The sequence below is a fragment of the Orycteropus afer genome, unplaced genomic scaffold (assembly GCF_000298275.1).
Source record: "Orycteropus afer afer isolate SDZICR_OR568_19922 unplaced genomic scaffold, OryAfe1.0 scaffold00038, whole genome shotgun sequence".
NCBI lineage: Eukaryota > Metazoa > Chordata > Mammalia > Tubulidentata > Orycteropodidae > Orycteropus > Orycteropus afer.
In genome coordinates, this window is record NW_006921625.1 from 13,808,127 (window position 1) to 13,830,364 (window position 22,238).

A 22,238-nucleotide genomic window follows, 5' to 3' on the forward strand; every position below is an offset into this window, starting at 1 on the left:
AGATTTAGCATCATGGCAGGATACAAGATCAACATCCAAAAATCAGTTGGATTCCTCTACACCAGCAAAGAGATTGCTGAAAAGGAAATAAGAAAATCAATATCATTTATAATAGCTACCAAAAAAATAAAATACTTGGGAATAAATCCTACCAGGGACACAAAAGACCTGTACAAAGAAAACTATAAAAAACTATTTCAAGAAACCATAAGAGACCTACATAAATGGAAGAACATCCCATGCGCGTGGATAGGAAGATTGAATGCTGTGAAAATGTCAATTCTACCCAAAGCAATCTATACATTCAAGGCAATCCCAATCCAGATCCCATCAACATTTTTTAAGGGTATGGAAAAAACAATCACTAACTTTATACGGAAAGGAAAGAGACCTCGGATAAGCAAAGCACTATTGAAGAAGAATAAAGTAGGAGGTCTCACACTCCCAGATCTCAAAACCTACTATACAGCCACAGTAGTCAAAACTGCCTGGTATTGGTACAATGACAGACACATAGACCAATGGAATAGAATTGAGAACCCAGATATAGATCTATCGACCTATGGTCAGCTGATCTTTGACAAAGGGCCTAAATCCATTAAATGGAGAAGAGAATGTTTGTTTAATAAATGGTGCTGGTAAAACTGTAGATCCATTTGCAGAAAAATGAAACAAGATCTGTACCTCACACCACACACAAAAACAAACTCCAGATGGATCAAAGACTTATATGTGAAACCTAAAACTATAGAGTTCCTCAAAGAAAAACTAGGGGCAAATTTAGGGGCCCCAATATATGACATAAATAGACTATCAAGCATAACCCAAAATGCACAAACAGCAGAAGAAAAACTAGATGAATGGGGCCTTCTAAAAATTAAATTTTTATGTGCTTCCAAAGACTTCTGTAAAAGAGTCAAAAGAGAACCTATAGATTGGGAAAATATATTTGGCAATGACATATATGACAAGGGACTTATCTTTAGAATTTATAGAAAACTCTTAACACCTCAATAACAAAAATACAAATAATCCAATTAAAAATTGGATGAAGACATGAATAGACACTTCACCAAGGAGGATATTCAGGTGGCCAACAAACATACGAAGAAATACTCATGATCATTAGCCATTAGAAAGTTGCAAATCAAAACAACGAGATACCATCTTGCCCCAGCACTAGTAGCAAAGTTCAACAAGACAGAAAATAACAAATGCTGGCGAGGATGTGGAGAGATTGGGACTCTCATACACTGCTGGTGGGACTGTAAAATGGTACAACCACTGTGGAAAGCAGTATGGCGATTCCTTAAAAAGTTGGAATTAGAAATACCATTTGACCCAGACATTCCATTACTAGCTTTATATCCTAAAGAAGTGAGAGCCATAACAAAAACAGACATTTGCACACCCATGTTCATCACAGCACTATTTACGATAGCCAAAAGATGGAAACAACCTAGGTGTCCATAAACTGAGGAATGGATAACCAAAGTATGGTACATGCACACAATGGAATACTATGCAACCCTACAGAATAACGTAGAATCTGCAAAACACCACATAATGTGGATGAACTTGGAAGACACTATGCTGAGTGAAATAAGTCAATCACAGAAAGACAAATATTGTATTAGTCTGTTATTGTAAGAGTCAAGGAAAGTTTATCTATGGAAGGAAATGTTCTTTGTTGGTTACCAGGGGTGGGAGGGAAGGGGAGGGAACACTGTTAGATAGGTATAGGCAAGTATTGATTTGGGTGAAGGGAAGAGCAATGTACCAAATGTGAGTGATCAACTCAGTGGCACTGAGGAACAGGAAGACAGAGAGAGGTGCCTGGGAGGTACAGACAACAAAGATGAAACCTTTTGCACGTACAGTACTGCATTGTCAGTGATGGCAAACATTGATCTATGAGTGGATAGATAGGCAGACTAGCTGAACTATTAGGTATGTCTATTAAGCAGGGAATGTACCAAAGACCATGTATAGGGTTGGCAGACAATGGTCCTATAAGTGTATTTGTATGATCTGTAAGAATTCCCAGGTGTAAGTAGAGCTGACAAGGGACAAGTTTGTAGTCATTTCTTGGTCACAGTCAGCTACCCAGAGTGACTGAGTAGTTGGACCGGTGGGCTTAGGACCACAGTCGCAGAGGACATCAAGCTCAATTGGCATAACATACTACACAAAACACTGTTCTACCTCCTACTTTGGCAAGTAGTGACTGGGATTTTAAAAGCTTGCAAGCAGGCATCTAGATGCAACAATGGGTCTCTCCTCATCCAGAGCAAGGAAGAATGAAGAAAACCAAAGATTAATGGAAACAATTAGTCCTAGCTATTGGTACACCATGCGATCTGCAGCCTATACAACTAAGAGACCAAAAGAACTAGATGGTGCCCAGCTACCACTGTCAACCACTTAGAGGGGGATCTATGTAGGAGATCCTAGATAGAGAGGGAGAACAATGTGAAACAAAACTCAAAATCATTTGGGGAAAAAAAAAAGGGAACCAGGTTTGCTGGTGGGATGGAGCCTGGTGGAACCCCTGAGACTATGGCCCCTAGCTGCCCCTCAGATCTGACACTAAACCCACACCTGTGGCTTCCAGCCAAACAAAGGACAGGCATATGAATTTAACACTTACCTGAGTTAGATACACTCCTTGGAGTGAACAATCATGGGAGAAAGAAGGGCTATTTATGCACAGAGAGACAGCTCAGGGGGCAGGAGTGCATGGAGGGATGAACACAGGGGAGAGGTAACTATCAGGAGGAAGTGGGAGGGGAGCTTTTGCATTGTGGTAAATTGTAGTCAATGTAACGAGACAAAGTGTATGTGAACTGCTGTATGGAATGTGAATTTGCTCTGTAAATTTTCACCCAAATCACAATTTAAAAAAAAAAAAGTTGGAGCCTAGTTTCTCTCCCCTCAGGCTTGGACTGGACTTGGTGACTTGTTTATAACAAACAAAGTATGACAGAAGTGACTGAGTGACTTCTATGGCTCAGTCATGGAAGACACTTCTCATACCTCCTCCAATCTCTCTTGGGGAAGTCAATGCCATTTCATGATGACATTTAAATTGCCCCATGAAGAGGCCCATGTAAACTACCACTTGGTGAGGAACTGAAGCCTCCTGCCAACAAGCATGTGAATTAGCTTGGAAGTCTATCTTTCAGCCCCAGTCAGGCCATCAGATGACTGCAGCCATGGCCACCATCTTGATTAAAACTTCATGAGAGACCCTGAGCCAGAACCACCCAGCTAAGTCACTTCACAACACTTCACATACACTCTACCTCATGACATTGACTGTAATCTCCCATCATGCAAGGGAGCTCCCCTCTCACATCCTCCCCATAGTTACCTCTTCCCTGTGTCCTTCCCTCCCATGCACTCCTGCCCCCAAGCTGTCTCCCTGTGCATACATAGCCCTTCTAATCTCCCATGATTGATCTCTCCAAGGAGTCTATGTACCTCATGTAAATGTTCAGCTCATATGCCTGTCTTCTGTTTGGCTGGAAGCCAATTCCAGAACTGAAGGGCAGCTAGGGGCTCCACCCCTAGCTGTCTCAGGGGTTCCACCAGGCTCCATCAGACCAACAAACCTTGTCTCTTTGTATTTACAATTTTGAGTTTTATTCTACATTATTCTCCCACTCTATCTAGGATCTCCTACATGGATCCCCCTCCGAGTGGTTGACAGTGGTAGCCAGGTACCATCTAGTTCTTTTGGTCTCATAGTCATACAGGTTGAGGATCACATGGTGTACCAGTCCCTTGGACTAACTGTTACCCTTGTTTAAATAAAAAAGTGAAAAAACAAGATGAATAGACTCTTCACCTTATTTTCATAAGGTGCAGCATAAGCACTCAGGACATTCTGCTAACCTGGCTAAGTCTACAAGAATAGATGGATGTGCTAGAGGCCTAGGAACATCCCTCCAGCTTCAGCAGAACACGTGGAGCTAGTCCTCATATACCAGTTGTAGAGATTCAGCCTAGAAAAGACAACTTCTGCTTCTATCTTGTGTGAACACTGTACCAGAAGAAAAGACAGAACTGACCTTTCGCAAGTGGTGCAATGGTGATCTCCCTCTCTGCCAGATTCACAAAGACATCATAGAGGTCTGGTCTGTCACTCACCTCCAGGTCTACAAATCCAGCAATGTAACCTGTAGGTCAAAGACGACAAGGCTACTATGATATTGGAAGAGATCATACTGTGAACAAATCAAAAAAGGAAGTGAGTCTTAAAGGTAGTCAGCTGCTTTCCATCACTGTTTTATTTATTCAGGGAACATGAGCTGTGCCCTGTGGCATTTATTAAGACTACGTTATTGTCAACTGCCTGCAGAAATTCACACGACTCATAATGTTCCTAAATTAGATTATGGTGTCAAGGACAAGGCTGAAGCAAAGCGTTTACTTTCACTCGTTGCTTTTCAGGTCAAGAGTGGCAGATGAGGCAGGAGCAGAAAAGCTTCTCTTGACTGTGCTCCCTGCGGGCCTCTGGCTCCCTGGGTTTCCAGGGCTGGCATGCTGGAAATGGCATCAGCTTTTACTAATTTCATATCTGAGACAAAGAATGCTCCAGGAATTGGGGCAACTCAGGAACCAGCAGACTTTTCAATCAAGCACTTTTTCCTTGGAATTGGTGTTGAGACAATGGTCCCAGACTTGAATTTCAGAGAAATTCTGTTTTTAAAAAATTCTTTTTGAGGGTCAATTTGTTGTTAGTACATTTTTACTTTGCCAAGTGAGGCCATTTAAAAAGCAACAATAGCAACAAAAATGGACTCCCGAGAGCCACTTGTGTATGAGAAACCGTGACCTGTGACAGACAAGAACCTGCTGCTCCCTGGAGACAGGAGGATCATGGGCCAACTCATTGTCCATGCAGGCAATCAGACCCCAGCTTCATACACCACATAAAAGGAATTCCAAGTGGATTAAAGACGTAAATGGGAAAGAAAAACTTTAAAAACTTTTATAAGAAAATATGTGAGAGTATCTTTCTACCCTAGGAAGTTTCTTAAAATATAGAGAAACTGAAACCATAGAAGTCCAGTATATTCCAGCAATTTCCTTATAAATTCTCTAAGACTTGAGAATTCAAGACACCATAAGGAAATTGAAAGGAAAAAAATTCTCAGACTTGGAGATGTTTGCAGCAGATATAATCAAGAACAGAGTCATGTCCTGAATATATAAAGAAATCTTATCAAGCAATAAGAAAATCAGTAAAAGGAAACATAAATAGCAATAAACATAGAGAACTATGATTTAACTCATCAGGAATTAGAAAAATGCAAATTAACTCCCAGTGAAATACCACTGAACAGCCGCCAAGTGGGCAAACATTTTAAAGCTTGGTAATACCAAGTGCTGTTGAGGACATGAAGCAATGGGACTCTCCAACACTGCTGATGGGACAGTAGCCGGTAAATTAAGGTGGCATTCCCCAGCAAACATGGGGATCTGTATACTTTTCAAACAACTCATGGTCATCAAGTCGATTCCAGTTCACTGTGACCTCACAGGACAGAGTAGAGCTGTCCCATAGGGTTTCCAAGGCTGTAAACCTTTACAGAAGCAGACTGCCACATCTCTCTCCCAAGGAGTGGCTAGTAGGTTCCAATCACCATACTTCTGGATAGTACCCAAGTACTGCAGACACCGCACCACTTACAACTCGGGAATTCTCCTCCCTGACATGCACCCGCAGCTACAGCGCAGGCGGCACTGTCGTCACAGGGAACAACTAGAAAAGCAGCACTGGAGACCCTGGGCATCATCCATCCGACAGAGTCCTACGTGCCGGGGACCAGGCGCAGGACCGCAGATGCAGATCTCAGGGGGTGGGTGAATGCCACGCAAGAATGCAACAGTAAGCAAAAAACGCAGGCCATCAAAGAGTCCATCCATCATGATGCCACACAAAGAAAGTGAGTTTAGCAAAAGTAAATATGCTGTTTAGAAATATGTGTTAGTGTGTATGGCGGGGGGAGCAGAGTGAATCCACAAAGAGGTGCAAGGGAAAGATAAACACTTGTTGAAAGAGAAGGGGGCCCTGGGCCGGTAAGGCACATGGGGGCTCAGAGCATGGCAATGACCTACTTTGTCATCTGTATGATGGGGCCATGAGTGCCCCTTTTGTTTCTATAACTTGCATAAATATCACATGTTCTTTTGCATGTAAGGACTATTTTATAATTGAAAGAGCAACAATGGAAGCCTCTACCATGTATTATCATCACTGCCTTATGAAGGGCCCTTTAAATACCTTGAAAACATCAAAAACATAATAACCTTACTTTAAAAGAAAAACAAAACACTGTTACTGGAAAGGTAAGATGCCTATGGAAATAAGTAATAATACATTATTTAATTATTTCCAGAATCTTATTAGTAATCATTATACACATCCAATAACATCATTTAAAACATAATTTTAACTATTCCTTTGAGAAAAATCATAGAAAGGCTCAAAATGAGATCTAAACATCCTAAATCAAATCACTGACATGGAAACTTTTAAAATTAGAATTTTACAAGTCATAAATTGGTTAAGAAGAAATAATAAATAATTCTTTATCAGTATCCCCTTAGAGACGCACACACAAAACTCTCAACACAGACCACCTCCTCCCCTGGTCCCACGGCTACCTGGGCACATCTGCAGAGCTTCCAGCTCATCGCCATGGAGGTGCACATAGGAATGGAGGGGGGTCCAGTCCTGTCGGTGCCACACCAGGGCGGGCAGTGTCCTGGGAAATCAAGGCAAAACTCAGAGTTGCTGGACTGTACCTCCCACAGCACACCTGCCCTCCCCTCCTCTTAAAGAAAGGAAATGAAGAGGGTAGAGGCACACAGCCAGCAGAGGAGAGATCAACGCCTAATGTGCCAACATGCCATGGTTTCAACGCCCCTTGTTAGTCTGATTAGCTGCACAAAGCTCAAAGTGAAGTTTGCAAACATTTCGATGGTGGCGAGCTGTGAAGCTTCTCAAGTTTTCTGCCCGACATCCCACTCTGCAGACTGCAGCAGAGGGAGTCTGTGGGTAAAACCCAGCAGGGGCTCCTGCAAGCAAGAAAGTATTTTGAAGTTTCTTGTTTTACATTTAAAATTCCAGACAAACTTGCAAACCACTTTGTGTTTGTCTTTACACAACATAGGTTTTCTTATCAAAAACTGAAGGAGCTCTGGTAGTAGCACAATGCCTAAGGCATTTGCCTGCTAACTAGAAGGTTAATGGTTCAAACCCACCAGCCACTCTGCAGAAGGAAGATAGGGCAATCTATTTCCATAGAGATTTACTGCCTTGCAAACTCGATGGGGGTCACTATGAGTTGTAATTGACTCAATGGCAGTGAATTTTTTTTTTTTTTTTTTTTTTTAACAGAAACTTCTGGTAAAAACAGCTACTGCAGGAAGATGTGCCAGTTTATCAATGGCATCATTAATTCCTGGTGCCCTGTTCAGAAGCTGTGGACACTCCAAGTTAAGCATAAATGTAAAGACAAAAGGTAGTAGAGTGGGAAAACACGCGGTTTTAGAGCAAGACAGAGCACGGTGAAAATTCTGACCCTCTCATTCTAGGGCTGAGACACCCACGATAAGACCCTAACAAGTTCTCAAGCAGAGAGCCTGGGCAAGGCACGTTGGTAAGGAAGCATTTCACACAAACGCTTTCTAATCCTAGAAACACCCCATGAGGTACCTTGTTAGGTACATATCAGTCCTCTTTTACAGACAAACTGAGGCTCAGAAAGGTTAGTTATCTTTTATATCACAGAGCTAGGAAGTTGCTCTCCCAGGAATTAGCCCATGTCTTTCTGACAATTAAGCCTTTGCTTTTTTTATGATCTTACCACTTAGCCTCTCTGAGCCTCAATTATCTCATCCATAAAACAGAAAGACAGTATACCCTTGCAAGGCTTTCGTCATGAGTAAATTTAATAGTTTCAGATGTCTTACACAATGCCCAGCATACAGTAAGCACAGTGCAAATGCTTGTAAAAGATCTGAGAACTAGTTGGATCTGGTGAACAAACAAAAACTACAAAGAATCTACAAAAATCTACAAAGAACAATTTACTCTAGAACAGGGCTTGGCAAACTATGGCCCATAAGCCAGCTGCCTGTTTTGGAAAATAAAGTTTTATTGGAACACAGTCATGCTTGCTTGTTGATACAGTACCCACTGGCTGCTTTTGCATAATTACGTCAACATGAATAGTTGCAGTGGAGATCACATAGCCTGCAAGCCTAAAATATTTATTCTCTGCCCTCTGTAGGAAAGTTTGCTGATTCCTTGCTCTAAAACGTTCTTATTTACAAATTTCAATGAGAATTTGCCCAAATTCAGTGACTCTGAACTACTAGATCTAAACGAAAACATTAGATCAAAATGGCATTTCACTTCTGGTCTAACACGTTCTGTTTATATCAAATGTGCAACAGACCAGAGTACAAGGTAACAGTAGTGCCCCAAACCAGGAAGTGTATACTTTTTAATGATTAGAGTCCATACCTGGTAAACTCCTGGACAGCTTCTATTCTTGGGTGATAGACCACAATTCTTTTCTTTAGCATCAATGCTGTGTATAAGATAATAGTTTCCATTCCAAATTGAGATACAATGTCTTAAAAAAAATATATATAATGTTACAGCATTAAATACTACAGAAGAAAATAAGTCTTATCAGAAAGAATTCTTGTGATAAAAATGCAAAACTATTTTCAATACAGAGAAGAAATTTACGCAAATGCAAGCACAGAAGCACCTATTTGGTGGATGAGTAACACACACTCATCCATCCATCTGCTCACTGCAGTGTGACAGCAGCCTCCCACTGCCCCGAGGGGCTCCTTGCTGGATGCATGTACCAAGCCAGGTTAAGTGCAGTAAATGATGTGAAAGCCACCTACATGTTTGTCTCCTACAAACATTGTGACTTTACAAATAGGCTCACTACACCTCCCCCCTCCACACAGACACATGGGTCATTACTTAAATTCCTTTCAGTTAACTTGATGAACACCTAACACCTTAACCATTCAGGACAGTGGGATTCCAGAGCAGAGACAGGCATTGTAGATGAAGGCAGGCCAGCCTTTAGAATTCCCTTCTCCTTCCTGAGGATCCTGAAGGCTATGGCATAGCCCTGTGCTGGCCTCTGTCATTTTGGGTTTTCCAGCTAAGAGAAGGAGCACTGGTGGCATAGTGGGTAAGGCATATGGTTGCTCACCAGAAGGTCGGTGATTAAAACCCACCAGCTGCTCCACAGGAGGAAGATGAGGCAATCTACTTCCATAAAGATTTACATCCTCAGAAACCCAATGCAATGAATCAGAATTGACTCTGTAGCAGTGGGTTTGGGTTTTTTTTGTTGTTTTGTTAACTAAGAGAGAAGGGCTGGGGGTGGGATTAGGGACTCTTGAGTTAGGGGCTTCAGACCTCCTGATGTCAGTTAGTTGCTAAGATCTAAGGAAAGGAAAACAGTGGACACCTTGAGCCTTGAATTCAGCTACTGGTGAAAGCACATTTCTGTAACAGAACAATATGGGCAGGACCGCCATAGAAATTTGCTCTCCGTTACAGAACCCTAAGTCTGCAATCTCAGTTTACAAGTTAGAAGATGATGATTATTATGTATGGAAAGATGGCACAGGGGAGACTGTGGTAGTTAAGGTTGTGTGTCAACTTGGCTGGGCTATGGTTTTGAGTGGCTGGGCAATTGGATATAGTTATTTCCCATGATGAGCTTGTAATCACCTCCATGGTACAATCTGCTGAGATGTTAATCAGTGGAAAGGGAGCTGCCTTTGGACTGTGGCCTGCTTGCAGTATATATGAAGGAGCTTTGAGAAAGATCTCTAGCTTCTGCACATTTAAATCCTTCATCTCCAGTTCTTGGACTTGAACCAGTGGCCTGCCATGTTGCCTGCTGATCTTGGGATTATGCCATTTTACCTGCCGACCTTGGGTTTGTCAGCCTCAGCAACAAGCAGCTCCCAAGTTAAGAGATGCCTCCAGCTCCAGTGGGTCTGGAACAAGAGGCAGAGCTGAAGCTCAAGGTCAAGAGGCTGGCACTCTGAATTGGGACCTCCAGCCTCCTAAACTGTAAGAGAGTAAGTTCCTGTCTGTCCCCTCCACCTGTGATATTTCTGTTACAGCAGTACTAGAGAACCAAGGCAGAGACTGAATAAGAGACTGTCCTTGGCTTGAGGAGTTTGTTGTTGGGATGGGGTTTTTTTTTTTCAATTGTCATGAAATATACCAACAGAATATACACCAATTCAACAATTTTTACTAGTATAATTCAGTGACACTGATAAAATTCTTCAAGTTTGTTTTTGCTTTTTTGTTACCTTTGATGGAGCCTGCAAGGTATGCCTTCCGGGCATCAAAATCCTTGCTGAGGAAGGAGCCATTTTCTTCACTCTGGCATATGCCCTTTGTGAGCACTGCAATATAGCTCTCCATCATTTTCACTGGGCTCCCATGTTTCAGGTACATTCTGTAAAAAAAGGACAAAAACCACCATGCTTTTATTAGGTGAACCACACACAGAAATGCCCCAACAGTAGGGATGGGAGCCTTCTAAAGACCCTAAAGCCAACTTGCTGTAAACTTCTGAATGTCTGGGCATTTTCCTGACATGCATCACCTCCTTCATTTAATTTGAAAATGTATTTTTAAAATAAATAAATAAACCCTCCCCACACACACAGACACACACACTTGAAAGCCAGTCAACAATTCTTTTGAAGTCAGCTCTCTCCTTATGGTGGAGCAGCTGGCTACAGTCTACTAAGGCAGGAGAATGGACCTGGACTTTCTGAGGCTCCATTATTCCTGAGAAGACTGTGTACTTTCCCTGCCTCTTTTTATTTCCTATATCCATAGCTGATTCTTAGTCATAGCTCGGTTTCATTGCTGGGATTTCCTTTGACAAGAAAGGAGTCATAAGCACTGTGCACAGAGAAGCCAGTAATTAGTTGTAGAACTCATACTTATTATCCGAGTTCCCAGAGGTAGCTATATTTAGATAATTAATAAATCAAAACACCTTTAAGTTTCTTGTGATAAATGCAGATTAGATGCGTTCATCGCCCAGTTAAAACATCCAGAAAATGCTGGCAGGAAAGCAACAGCAGGGACAGCTCACCTGCAGAACCAGTCTCTCCCCGGAAGGCTCTTGGAGAGCAGAGCACAATTGTGCTTGAGGAACGAGGAGTACCACTGAGGGTCCTCAGGCCTTTCAGGAGCCGATGGGACAGAAAACGGGAAGGATCTAAAACTGATGTTTATGCATAGCACTTGAAAATGCTATTTACTGTGGATTAAATTACAAAAAAGTGTTTTCAACCGTCTGCCATCTTTTGTCCACCATAAGGGTGTTTTTATTATTTCAACGCACAAATGGAGAAAAAAGGTAGAGAATAATGAATATAGTCACCTCTCATCTATAGCCAATACCTTCAAACCCCAAAATCACACACACACTTCCATGCCAAGAAAACACCTGACAGGAGAAAAGGAAACCTGTCACAGGGCTTGTCTTGGGGTGGAGGGTCAGGACACGGGACCAGGGCCTGCGGAACACGGGCAGAGGAGCGGGGTGGAGGGTCAGGACACGGGACCAGGGCCTGGGGAACACGGGCAGAGGAGCGGGGTGGAGGGTCAGACGCGGGCCTAGGGCCTGGGGAACACAGGCAGAGGAGATTTCTTTCACTCTATACCCTTCTGCATTGTTTGTATTTCTTTTATCATTATTTATATTACCACCAACTAAAAATAAAAATGCCATTAAAAATCATAAAGCAGAGCATCAGCAAAAAAAAGAAAGACCTCCACTGAGATGAGCAACAGTGGGCTCAAACGTAGCAACGATTGTGAGGCCCGGGCAATGTTTTGTTCTGTTGCAATTAAAGTTGCTATGCATCAGAACCAACTCAATGGCTCCTCACAATTATATTGTCATCACCAACTAAAAATAAAAATGCCATTACAATTGTAAAACAGAAACAATGCATAATAATAGAGAAGGAAACATGGCTGCCACACCTGGCCTGGGCCGCTGATTCCAAGTGAAACCCTCACTCCCCACACAGCCACCAACTGTGGGGACCAGATGAAGGCATTGTGGCGGTGGACCCAGATCCCACCAGGAACAGAGTCTTTCCCACTGAGCTTCCACTGCTTTGGCGAGCAGTGCACCTTGGAAGGCACGGCCGCCTGCTCTCCTCACCAGAAGTGGGAGGGAGCAGTGTGTTGACCCTACCATAATGAGAAAGTATTTATCTATGACTGCATATGTGCACACACTTGTGAGTGGGGTGTGTGCACAAGCACACAGGTATGTACGCAGGGAGGGCAGCACCAGAGAGCAATCAGGGTAGGAGGCAGAGCAGATGAGTGGCAACAGCATGCATCATTTTGCTCACACTGGGATGGGAGGGGAGAATCCAGGATGCTACAGTGCCAGACACTGCAGGCCCTGGGGTACCCTCAGGGCTCCCCACTAGGTAGGAAGGGAGGCCTGAAGTCACTTTGCCTTCTGTTGTTGTCAGGTGCCATAGGGTCAGTTCCAACTCATAGTGACCCTATGTACCATCCTCACAAGTTGCTATGTTTGAGACCATTGTTCCACCATTGTATCAAGCCATCTCCTCAAGAGTCCTCCTCTTTCTTACTGATCCTCTGTTTTACCAAACATGATGACTAATCCTCCTGTTAACATGTTCCAATATATGTGAGACAAAGTCTGGCCATCCTCGCTTCCAAGTGTCATTCTGGCTGTACTTCTTCCAAGACAGATTTGTTTGCTCTTCTGGCAGTCAACGGTATATTTAATATTCTTCACCAACACCATAATTCAAAGGCAGAACCTCTATATAGAACAAGAGGCAATTGTTCAAACTGAACAATGGGTACTACGTGATTTAAAATTAGGAAAGGTGTGCGACAAGGTTGTATCCTTTCACCACACTCATTCAATCTGTATGCTGAACAAATAATCTTATAAACTGAACTATATGAAGAAGAACGTGGCATCAGGATTGGAGGAGACTCATTAACATTCTGTGATATGCAGATGACACAACCTGGCTTGTTGAAAGCAAAGAAGACTTGAAGCACTTAATGATGATCAAAGCCTTCAGTATGGATAATACCTCAACATAAAGAAAACAAAAATCCTCAAAATAAGCAATATCATGATAAACAGAAAAAAGACTGAAGTTGTCAAAGATTTCATTTTACTTTGATCTATTATCAATACACATGGAAGCGGCAGTCAAGAAAACAAATGATGTATTGCTTTGGGCAAATATGCTGCAAAAGACCTCTTTAAAGTGTTAAAAGAGTAAAGATGTCACTTTGAGGACTCAAGTGTGTCAGATCCAAGCCATGGTCTTTTCAATCACCTCATACACATGTGAAAGCTGGACAGTGAATAGGAAGACTAAAGAAGACTTGATGCCTTTGACTTAGGGTGTTGCTGCCTTCTGGATCCCTAGAGTATTTCCCAGTGAATTCAGGTGAGTAACCTAACCCTGACATGCACCGGAGTCCAATGTTTATTCAAAGGCTCCTCTCTAATGGTTTAGTCCGCAGCTTCTCCTCTAGCAGCATGATCTCCATTTGTGTTAATACCACTGTAGCAGACAACTGCTTACGGATCTGGCTTATTCCAGTAAGTCTTATGCCTGGAACTGCTGACAGCAAAAGTCTTTATCATCATATCTGGCTGTAAAAACAGTAAAACTACATTTCCAAAAACCTTTAAATAAGGAGAAGGCATTGTGACACTGCGTTGTGTCTTGTCTGTGTGTGACTGCACATGCATGCAAAGGGCCAAAAAGGACCATTCATTGGGTTTATAGTGAGAGAAAGAAAAACCATCCTCCTAAAAAAATAGCTGCTTCCAGGAAAGCCTGAGGGCTGAGGGCAGGACATAACATCTAGAATTACAATTCTATCTAACGAGAGTCATATTTTAAAAACCCCTGAAACTCTGCATGTCTTCATGATTAAAGGAAGAGTCAATGTCTATAACAGATGAAAAAAGATAATCCATTAGACTTACTTACTGCAACAAGAAAGGAGACTAGTATGTTTTAGGTCATTTTTATCATGAGCTGAACTAAAACTAGGACTCTGCTTGAATCACAACCAAGTAACCAGAAATTCCCATCCCGTCCGCATCCAGTTAAGAAAAGTTTCCTGTGCTTGAGTGTCATTCAAAGTGATCATTCACTTTCTCCCAGAATGATTCCCACACACAGACCTTGACACATACGAACCAGCTTACCCTTTATAAGGCACTTAATTTACCCATCCTGCTAAGGAAAGTTCTAGATTGAGAAGCGGGTAGAAGTAACAGAGCAAAAGTGACAGGTGACTCAAAACACTCGGGAACTACAGAGCTGTGCAAACTGCCTGCTTCCTTCCCCAGATCTTTTCCCAAAGAAGAGAACCAGGATCTTCAAAGCAGAAGACACAGTCTCTCTTTACAAGACAGTCTTCGAATGATCACTAAGGACGAAGCCAGAGAGGACTAGCATCTGCTTCCACGTCTAGAAACCTGCTCTGCAACTCATCAGGGAGATCTTCATTTTTGTAAATTAGCAGTTAATACAGTTGCATACAGACCTACACAATATCCTAGTGAAGGCGGCATATTTCTCTGGGTTAAAATCTTTGGCGGTCAGAACAATAGAAAAATGAGTCACCTGTCCAAAAGAAACAAAAAAAGTACACTTTTTAAAGACACTTTAACAGAATTCATTTTTTATTACTACATTTTAATAAACCTCTTGTATAAGACATGCCAGCATTAAAAGGAAAAATCAAAATTTAACAAAGTCCTTATGCGTGTGTATATACATATATGGGACTTCTGGTGGTGTAGTGCCTAAGGCATATGACTGCTAACCAGAAGGCTGGCGGTTCAAACCCACCAGCCACTCCTCGGAAGGAAGATTGGGCAATCAGTGATACTGCCTCGGAAGCCCAAGGAGGGGTCGCTATGAGTCAGGGCTGACTCGACGGCAAATAACAACAACAACTGCCTCAGAAACCCAACGAGGGGTTGCTATGAGTCGAATCCGACCCAACGGCAGTGAATTTGGTTTTTTTGGTATATACATATATACATACACACACTTAATTCTACACACACTTAATTGCCTACATGACTGCAATACTTAAAAGAGTTGGAATTTTTTTCAAAAACATCCCTTGCAAAAAAAAAAAAACCTTACCGAAACAGTTCACTCTAACACTATAAATGTGAGCTTTTCTTTAATGCTCTCTAATCTCATCAAAGTAGAAATAGCCAGGGTTGCTAAATCAGACTGACCAACTTAGCAACTGTTTTTCATCAAGGAGATAGAAGACAGTAAAAACACATCTGAATAAAAATCATACAGTTCTGGAAACAGTCCACTTTCGTGGAGTGCTGCACTGTAAAGGGCACTGTTACTTGGCAGTATGTGATGTAAAACACAGGATAAATATATGGAGGATGCATCAAGACTTAACAAACATAAATATTTTATAACACATTGAAAACCACCTTTCTGCCAAGTTCTATTTCCTGACCCTGAATCTGTTTTGTCCTAAAACTGCAACAGTTTCTCAAATACTGCCTTCCTGTTCTTTTAGATGCAATTCCTTACATTAAACTTGTGTCTTGGTCATGCTTGCTAAAGTTCCATTACTGGTTATAAAACTAGCCCTGAAAAGGGAAAGGAACTCCCACCAGGACATCCCATATGCTTAACCACTTCTTTCTGGGAGGAAAACCTGCCGGTTGCTTGGGATAATGGATGTCCACAGTGGCCACTTGTGGTGGTTAAGTTTGTGTATTAACTTGGCTAGGCCTGGCTGAGTAGCTGGACAGCTAGATGTAGTATTCCCCATGATGAGACTGGCAATCAACTCCATGGTGGAATCTACTGTGAGCAGCTGAGTAGCTGCCTTTGGGTTTGTGGTCTGCTTCCAGTATATAAGAAACAGCTTTGGGAATGGTCTCTAGCTTATGGCACACTTGAACCCTGCATGTAGCCGTGTCGTTGTTCAGCAGCCTGCCATGCTCTGCCAACCTTGGGACTTTCAATGGACTTAAATTAATGGCCTGCTGGGTGGTTTGGTAATATCGGGACTGTGCCATTTTATTTGTCAACCTTGGGCTTGTGAGCCTCAGCAGCCACTAGCTGCCTGAGTGAAGAGATGCCTCCAGCTTTAGTAGGCCGAGAGCAAGAAGCAGAGCTAAAGCCCAAAGCATTGAGGGGCTTTCACACAGCCCCTAGAGCCTGGCACTTTGAACTTGCACTTAAAGCCTCCAAACTTTTAGAATAAACTCCTATTTGTTAAGACTATCCCATTTGTGGTATATTCTTGTCAAAACAGCACTAGATAACCAGAACACCACTTAATGGTTTTCAATGTGTCATATTGATACTACTTGTATCATCACCAAAACAAGACTACTTAATACATGATTTCCTTAACTATTCCTTCTAGTCTCAATACATCCTTGTTGTCGACAAACAAATGGGAAAAAAAGTTTCGTAACTATGCCAAGGATAATTACATCTTTCAAAGCAGTTTTTAATTAGGGGAAAATACTTTTGATCAGTCACTGTTTTGAAACTACTTCTAGATATCTACCTCCATCAGTGTGTAACTTAACAAGCTCAGAGACCATTGCCGTACTGTTTGTTGATACGTCCCCACAGGGTCTGGCCTATAACAGACACCAGTCAATGCCCATAGAATGAATGAAAATGAACTGTGGAAGAGAACATTCCCAATGAAAATAATAGTCACTATTTCTCAAAAGTGTATCTTGAATAATAACTAAAGTCTATAGCTAAGTGTTATTGTAACAATCTTACAGCACTTTAAATACCTTTGCTTTTTTCCACCTTTAAGCAGTCATACCTTTTTCAAAACGGAAGCATCTGGAACTTCAGTTGTTGTGACATAGAACCACGTTCTCCGGTACTGCCCAAAAACGAAGGGATGGAGCGGCGTGTTTCCGTCGGAAAGGCAGCATTTTCTGAGCAGCAGCTTCCTTAGTGGGGCTGTCATGGAAGGATAGCACCACACCCACAGAACTTCTCCATTTGTGTCCTTTTCTACGGTGGAAAGATGGTCACTGTGAGAATGTCAAACAGCAGCAAGGAAGTGAATTGATTGGTTACTCAGAACTATTTACTGGAATCAGTCTTCACACCCCATTTTACAAAGCAACCCAAGTATGTGTAAGCCTAAATGCCCACCTACCTCCACTGGTCACATGATCTAGCTCCCATGATCTGAACTGGAGGACACTTGAGTAGAAAACTTTTGTAACAAATCAGGAATGAAATTTTAACCTTAAAGGTTTGGTAGAGGTCCTCCCCCAAATTCTCACAAACCTACTCAAGTTTTTTTATCTAACTGAAAGAGTTTTCAACACTACAGAGAATGGGCTTGTTTCTCAAAAAAATGTTTCTCAAAAAAATGCGGATGGGGAAGATGGTGAAATTTCAAATCATGTTACACAATGACCATATACATTCTATTTTAAATTTTTTAATAATAAAGTTTTTCCAGGCAGATATTTAGTTTTATCATGGAAGTAAGCACCTTAATAACAAAAAGGGAATGATTTCTGAATAATCAAAATTCTAGGCAAAAAGACCCTGAGCTTTAGCTGAACAGTAACTGGACATATAGCAGTAAGAGTTCAATTTTTAATATACAGGCTTAAAATTTTTTCTTATCATGGGATATACCAAGTACACAAAGTAAAGGGAATAACAGAATGGATACCTGTGTCTCCATCACTCAGATGCAGCAATTATCAACACCTGGCTTCATATGACATGTCCCACCCTCCCTCCCCCATTATTCTGAAGCAAATCCCCTGACAGCAGTGGTATCTAGACTTTTAAATTCACATCAACATACAAAATAAAATCCTGTTGAATGAAAATATGATCATAATTTTTTTTCTTTTGCCGTTCCCAGATAACGTAAGAATTTAACTCAGTCTTAATCCAGAGGTATCTTCAAGCTGGACTTGTGAGGTGCCTGTTGAGTCAGTTCCAACTGTTAAGTCTGCTCCAACTCACATCAATCCCATGTACAACAGAATGAAATACTGCCCGGTCCTGTGCCATTCTCACAATCATTGCTACATTTGAGCCCATTGTTGCAGCCACTGTATTAATCCATCTCCTTGAGGGTCTTCTTCTTTCTCACTGACCCTCTATTTTACCAAGTATGATGTCTTTCTCCAGGGACTGGTCCCTTCAGAAAACATACCAAAGTGCTTAAGACAAAGCCTTCCCATATTCACTTCTAAGGAGCATTCTAGCTGTACTTCTGTCAAGACAGATTTGTTCATTATTCTGGCAGTCCATGGTAGATTCCATATTCTTCACCAACACCCTAATTCAAAGGCACCAATTCTTCTTCTGTCTCCCTTATTGACTGTCCAGCTTTCACTAGTACATGAGGCAAATGGCAATACCAGGGTTTGGGTTATTATGATCTTGTTTATTGGTGCAATTGTGAGGATTTTTGTTTTATGCTGAGGTGTAATCCACACTGAAGGTTTTAGTCTCTGATCTTCATCAGTAAGTGCTTCAAGTCCTCATCACTTTCGACCAGCATCTGCATATCACAGGTTGTTAATGAGCCTGATAAAGATTCAACTAAACCACCAACGTCACTGCCATGTCACTGCCATGGAGTTCATTCTGACTCATAGCGACCCCCATTGGGTTTCTAAGGCTGTAAATCTTTATGGAAGCAGACTATCTCATCATTCTTCTCAGGGAGTGGCTGGTGGGTTCCAACCACAGGCCTGTTGGTTACCAGTTAAAAGCCTTCACCACTACACCACTAGAGCTCCTTTAATGAGGACTCCAATGTCTAAATACTTAGGTTTTGCTTTGAAGCAATTTAAAAATCACATTAGAAATGAACACAGGAAGCCATTCCCGTGTAAATGCTCTCCTCTGAGACACTGAAAAATAAATCAGCACAGTTCTCCAGTTTTGCTTCCTAAGCAACGTCCTTGTACACTGGGGGTTAGAGACCGTGTTCACTGCTTGTAAAGATCTAGGGAGGAACTGATATGTTCATTCAACCGACCTGGCGCTGTCACCTGTCTATGAATGGTTCCTTGAAACATCCACCTGAGGCCCTGACACGGCTCAGGCACACATTCTGGGTTCCCCAAAGATCCCAACGGACATCCCCATTCATGAAATCTTCTAAAGTAACCAGAATCCCGCCACGTATGGTTCTGCAGAGACTCCTGTTCTACGCACGAGTTCAATCACGTGACCCTTGAGTTCTCAGCTGGTGGAGCTGGGGCTCTGGGGCCAGGCTGCAAGGGTCCCAGTCCTGGCTCTGCCGCATCTTAGCGTGTACAAATGACACTTCTTTGTAAAGCGAGCATCGAGCATTACCTACACGTCACTAGAACTGCAGTGAGGGTTCAACCGGAGATAATCCACGTACAATGCGCAGAGTTAGCCTCCAAGCTACCGACCCCGCGATCACATGATCGAAGCCAAGCCTCAGGCTGAGCCGGCACAGTCACGCCTCTCCCCCCGAAGCTCCGAGCCCCGCGCCCTGCATCTCCCCGCCGCGGCCTACAGCCCAGGACCCGCCTGCGCCGCGGCCCCTCGCAGCCGCCGGCGCCTTCCGCCACCCCGAGGCCCGGGCTCTGTCAGGCAACCCGGGCGTCGATTAAGAGCTCTGCTGCGGGGCCTGGGATGTTCCAGGGTCCCTTCGCTCCGCCGCCAGCCCGGCCGGCCCCACGCTTGGGCGTATGTAGTCGGCCCACTGCAGCGGGTCGGGCCCGGCACGGAGGAGGCCCTGCAGCCCCCGGCCCAGGCCCAACATGGAGGGGCCGCGCCCTCCCAACAGCAGGCGGCGCCGGGGCCGGTGAGGCAAAGCCCATCCCGGCCCACGGTGGAGGCGGAGGCGGAGCTGGGGTGGCTGCGGGGTAGGGCGCCTGCGTCCTCACCGATCAGCCCGACTCCGAGCATCAGCTGAGTGTCCGCAGCCCCGGCAGCAGCCATCTTCCGCTGCCACAGCCTCGGCGCGCTGGGCGCTGGTCCCAGCTTCCCGCCGCAGGCCCCGCCCCCTCGCCCCGGCTCCGCCCCGCCAGAGACCCCACCCCATCGGCCGTGGCCCTGTCGGCCGGCCCCGCCCCTCCTAAGGCTCTACCCCTCCCTGAAGGCCCCACCCATTGACCCAGCCTCCCTACCCGGCCCAGCCCCAGCCTCGAAGCCCCGCCCCCGGATCCGCCCCGGCCCAAGCCTCCCAGATTTCCTCTGGGCCGCTCCACTCGCTTTCAGGATCTGGTCCTCCAATATTGGAAACCTCCTTTAGGCAGGTTCCCTCAATTTCTCTAATCTAGATTTCTTCCTCAGACTACTCAGCCTTCCCGCCCTCCCCTAGCTTCTCCTCATTCTGCCTCCGACTCCCAGTCTGGCTCAGAACAGCCTGACTGATTTCTAAAAACTGAGGCTTCCCTAGGGTGGGGTCAGTGTCTCCATTCATTCTTCCAGCCAACCACGAAAGAAATCTTTTGTTAGGGCATAATGTGACATTGGGAATATAGTGTTGGCCAAGACGGTGCGTTCCAGTGGGGGAGATACAGAATTGTGGAGTAAAATAATACTAACAGCAGCCCAGACTGGCAAGTGTCCTGAGGACAATAAACTAGTGCAGTGTGTTAGGGATTAACCAAAAACAAACTCACTGCAGCTTGCTCACTGCAGCTTGAGTCGGATCCGACTCAGAGCAACCCCTCCTTGGGTTTCCATTAGGGATTATATATCCTATAAGTACAGAGCTAGTGACCCCACCAGCCACTCCTCAGAAGGAAGACCGGGCATTCTGTGACTGTAGAGATTCAGCCTTGGAAATCCAAGGAGGGGTCTCTATGAGTTGGGGATCCACTCGAGGGCAGTGAGTTGTTTTGTTTTTTTTTTTACTTGAGTGACACAAAGGCGAAAAGGTTGGCGGTTAGATCTCACCTGCCTCTCTGTGACAGGTGAGATGACCTGTCTATGACCTGGTGACATGCTTGGAAACCCTATAGGACAGTTCTATCCCGTCATATAGGAGCTCTGGTAGCATAGTGCCTAAGGCACTTGACTGCTCGCCAGAAGGCTGGCGGTTCAAACCCACCAGCCACTCTTCGGAAGGAAGGTTGGGCAATCCTACTTCCGTAGTGATAATGCCTCAGAAACCCAAGGAGGGGTCGCTATGAGTCGGGGCCAACTCGACAGAAAACAACAACAACAACAACACCCCGTCATATAGGGTTGTTACGAATCAGAATCAACTCAATGGCACACAACACACATACACGCACATTTATCAACATACATACACACATAAATCCTCTATACATTGGACACACACCCTTCTGCTGATAATGATTACCTGGGAGGAAGGGTGTGGGGCAAGGTGAGAAGGGAGGTTTGGGGCTGGGTTCTCCTACATTTTTTTGATCTTTTACAATGAGGACATATTCATACATGAATCACATAATAAAATGAAAATATGAATATTTATGCATGTATTTATACTACATATAAAGTCCATAAATAGACGATAGAAAAAAAATTCAAACATTGATGCAAATATTCAAATGCTAGTAACAGTGCTTCTCTTTAGGTGGGTAAAGACTTCAGCAATTTTTCATTCTTTTATTCGTCTTTGTTTCACAATTTAACAAAATATTTGTGTTATTTCAAATAGTGCAAATTAAAAACCTCTGAGACTGGGATGCAACTTTCCATTATAATTGCTAGCATGTATTGCCTTCCTTAATGCTGCCCAAAACAGTGGTGGGCATCATTGGTGACATTTCTGGATTTGATGAAACATGGTGAGAAGGAAAGATTGACAAGATACAGTAAATCCAGAGACCACAGCTCTCCTGTTGTCCCCTTGCAGCAGGGTCATTTGCTGATCTTACAGACACATTTAGCCCAAAATGAGTAATATAATTTTGCTGGTATTTGGGCCTGGGGAACCATTCTCCATTAAATTGATTTCCTTTGCACAGTGTGAGATGTTTGCAAAAAGATCGTGATGGAGAGTTCCAGCAAGATGGCGGACTAGGCAGAAGGATTGCACAGACCCTCTTCAACAAAGAAAAGGGAAACCAATTAATACAGACACAGAAGATAAT

The 22,238-nt window shown here is 43.4% G+C and overlaps 1 protein-coding gene across 1 annotated transcript in view; it reads right to left on the reverse strand.

The window, feature by feature from the left end:
- Positions 1 to 20,109, reverse strand: part of DENND10 (DENN domain containing 10) — a 32,580-nt gene extending 12,471 nt beyond the window's left edge. Inside the window, exons 1-7 of the mRNA XM_007936919.2 lie at positions 20,055 to 20,109; positions 16,967 to 17,163; positions 14,672 to 14,751; positions 10,384 to 10,532; positions 8,543 to 8,654; positions 6,676 to 6,776; positions 4,074 to 4,181 (exon numbers count right to left, since the gene is read on the reverse strand). Of these exons, the coding sequence (XP_007935110.1) occupies positions 4,074 to 4,181; positions 6,676 to 6,776; positions 8,543 to 8,654; positions 10,384 to 10,532; positions 14,672 to 14,751; positions 16,967 to 17,163; positions 20,055 to 20,109 (802 nt within the window). The remainder of the gene's footprint in view (positions 1 to 4,073; positions 4,182 to 6,675; positions 6,777 to 8,542; positions 8,655 to 10,383; positions 10,533 to 14,671; positions 14,752 to 16,966; positions 17,164 to 20,054) is intronic.
- Between the last annotated feature and the right edge of the window lie 2,129 nt (positions 20,110 to 22,238).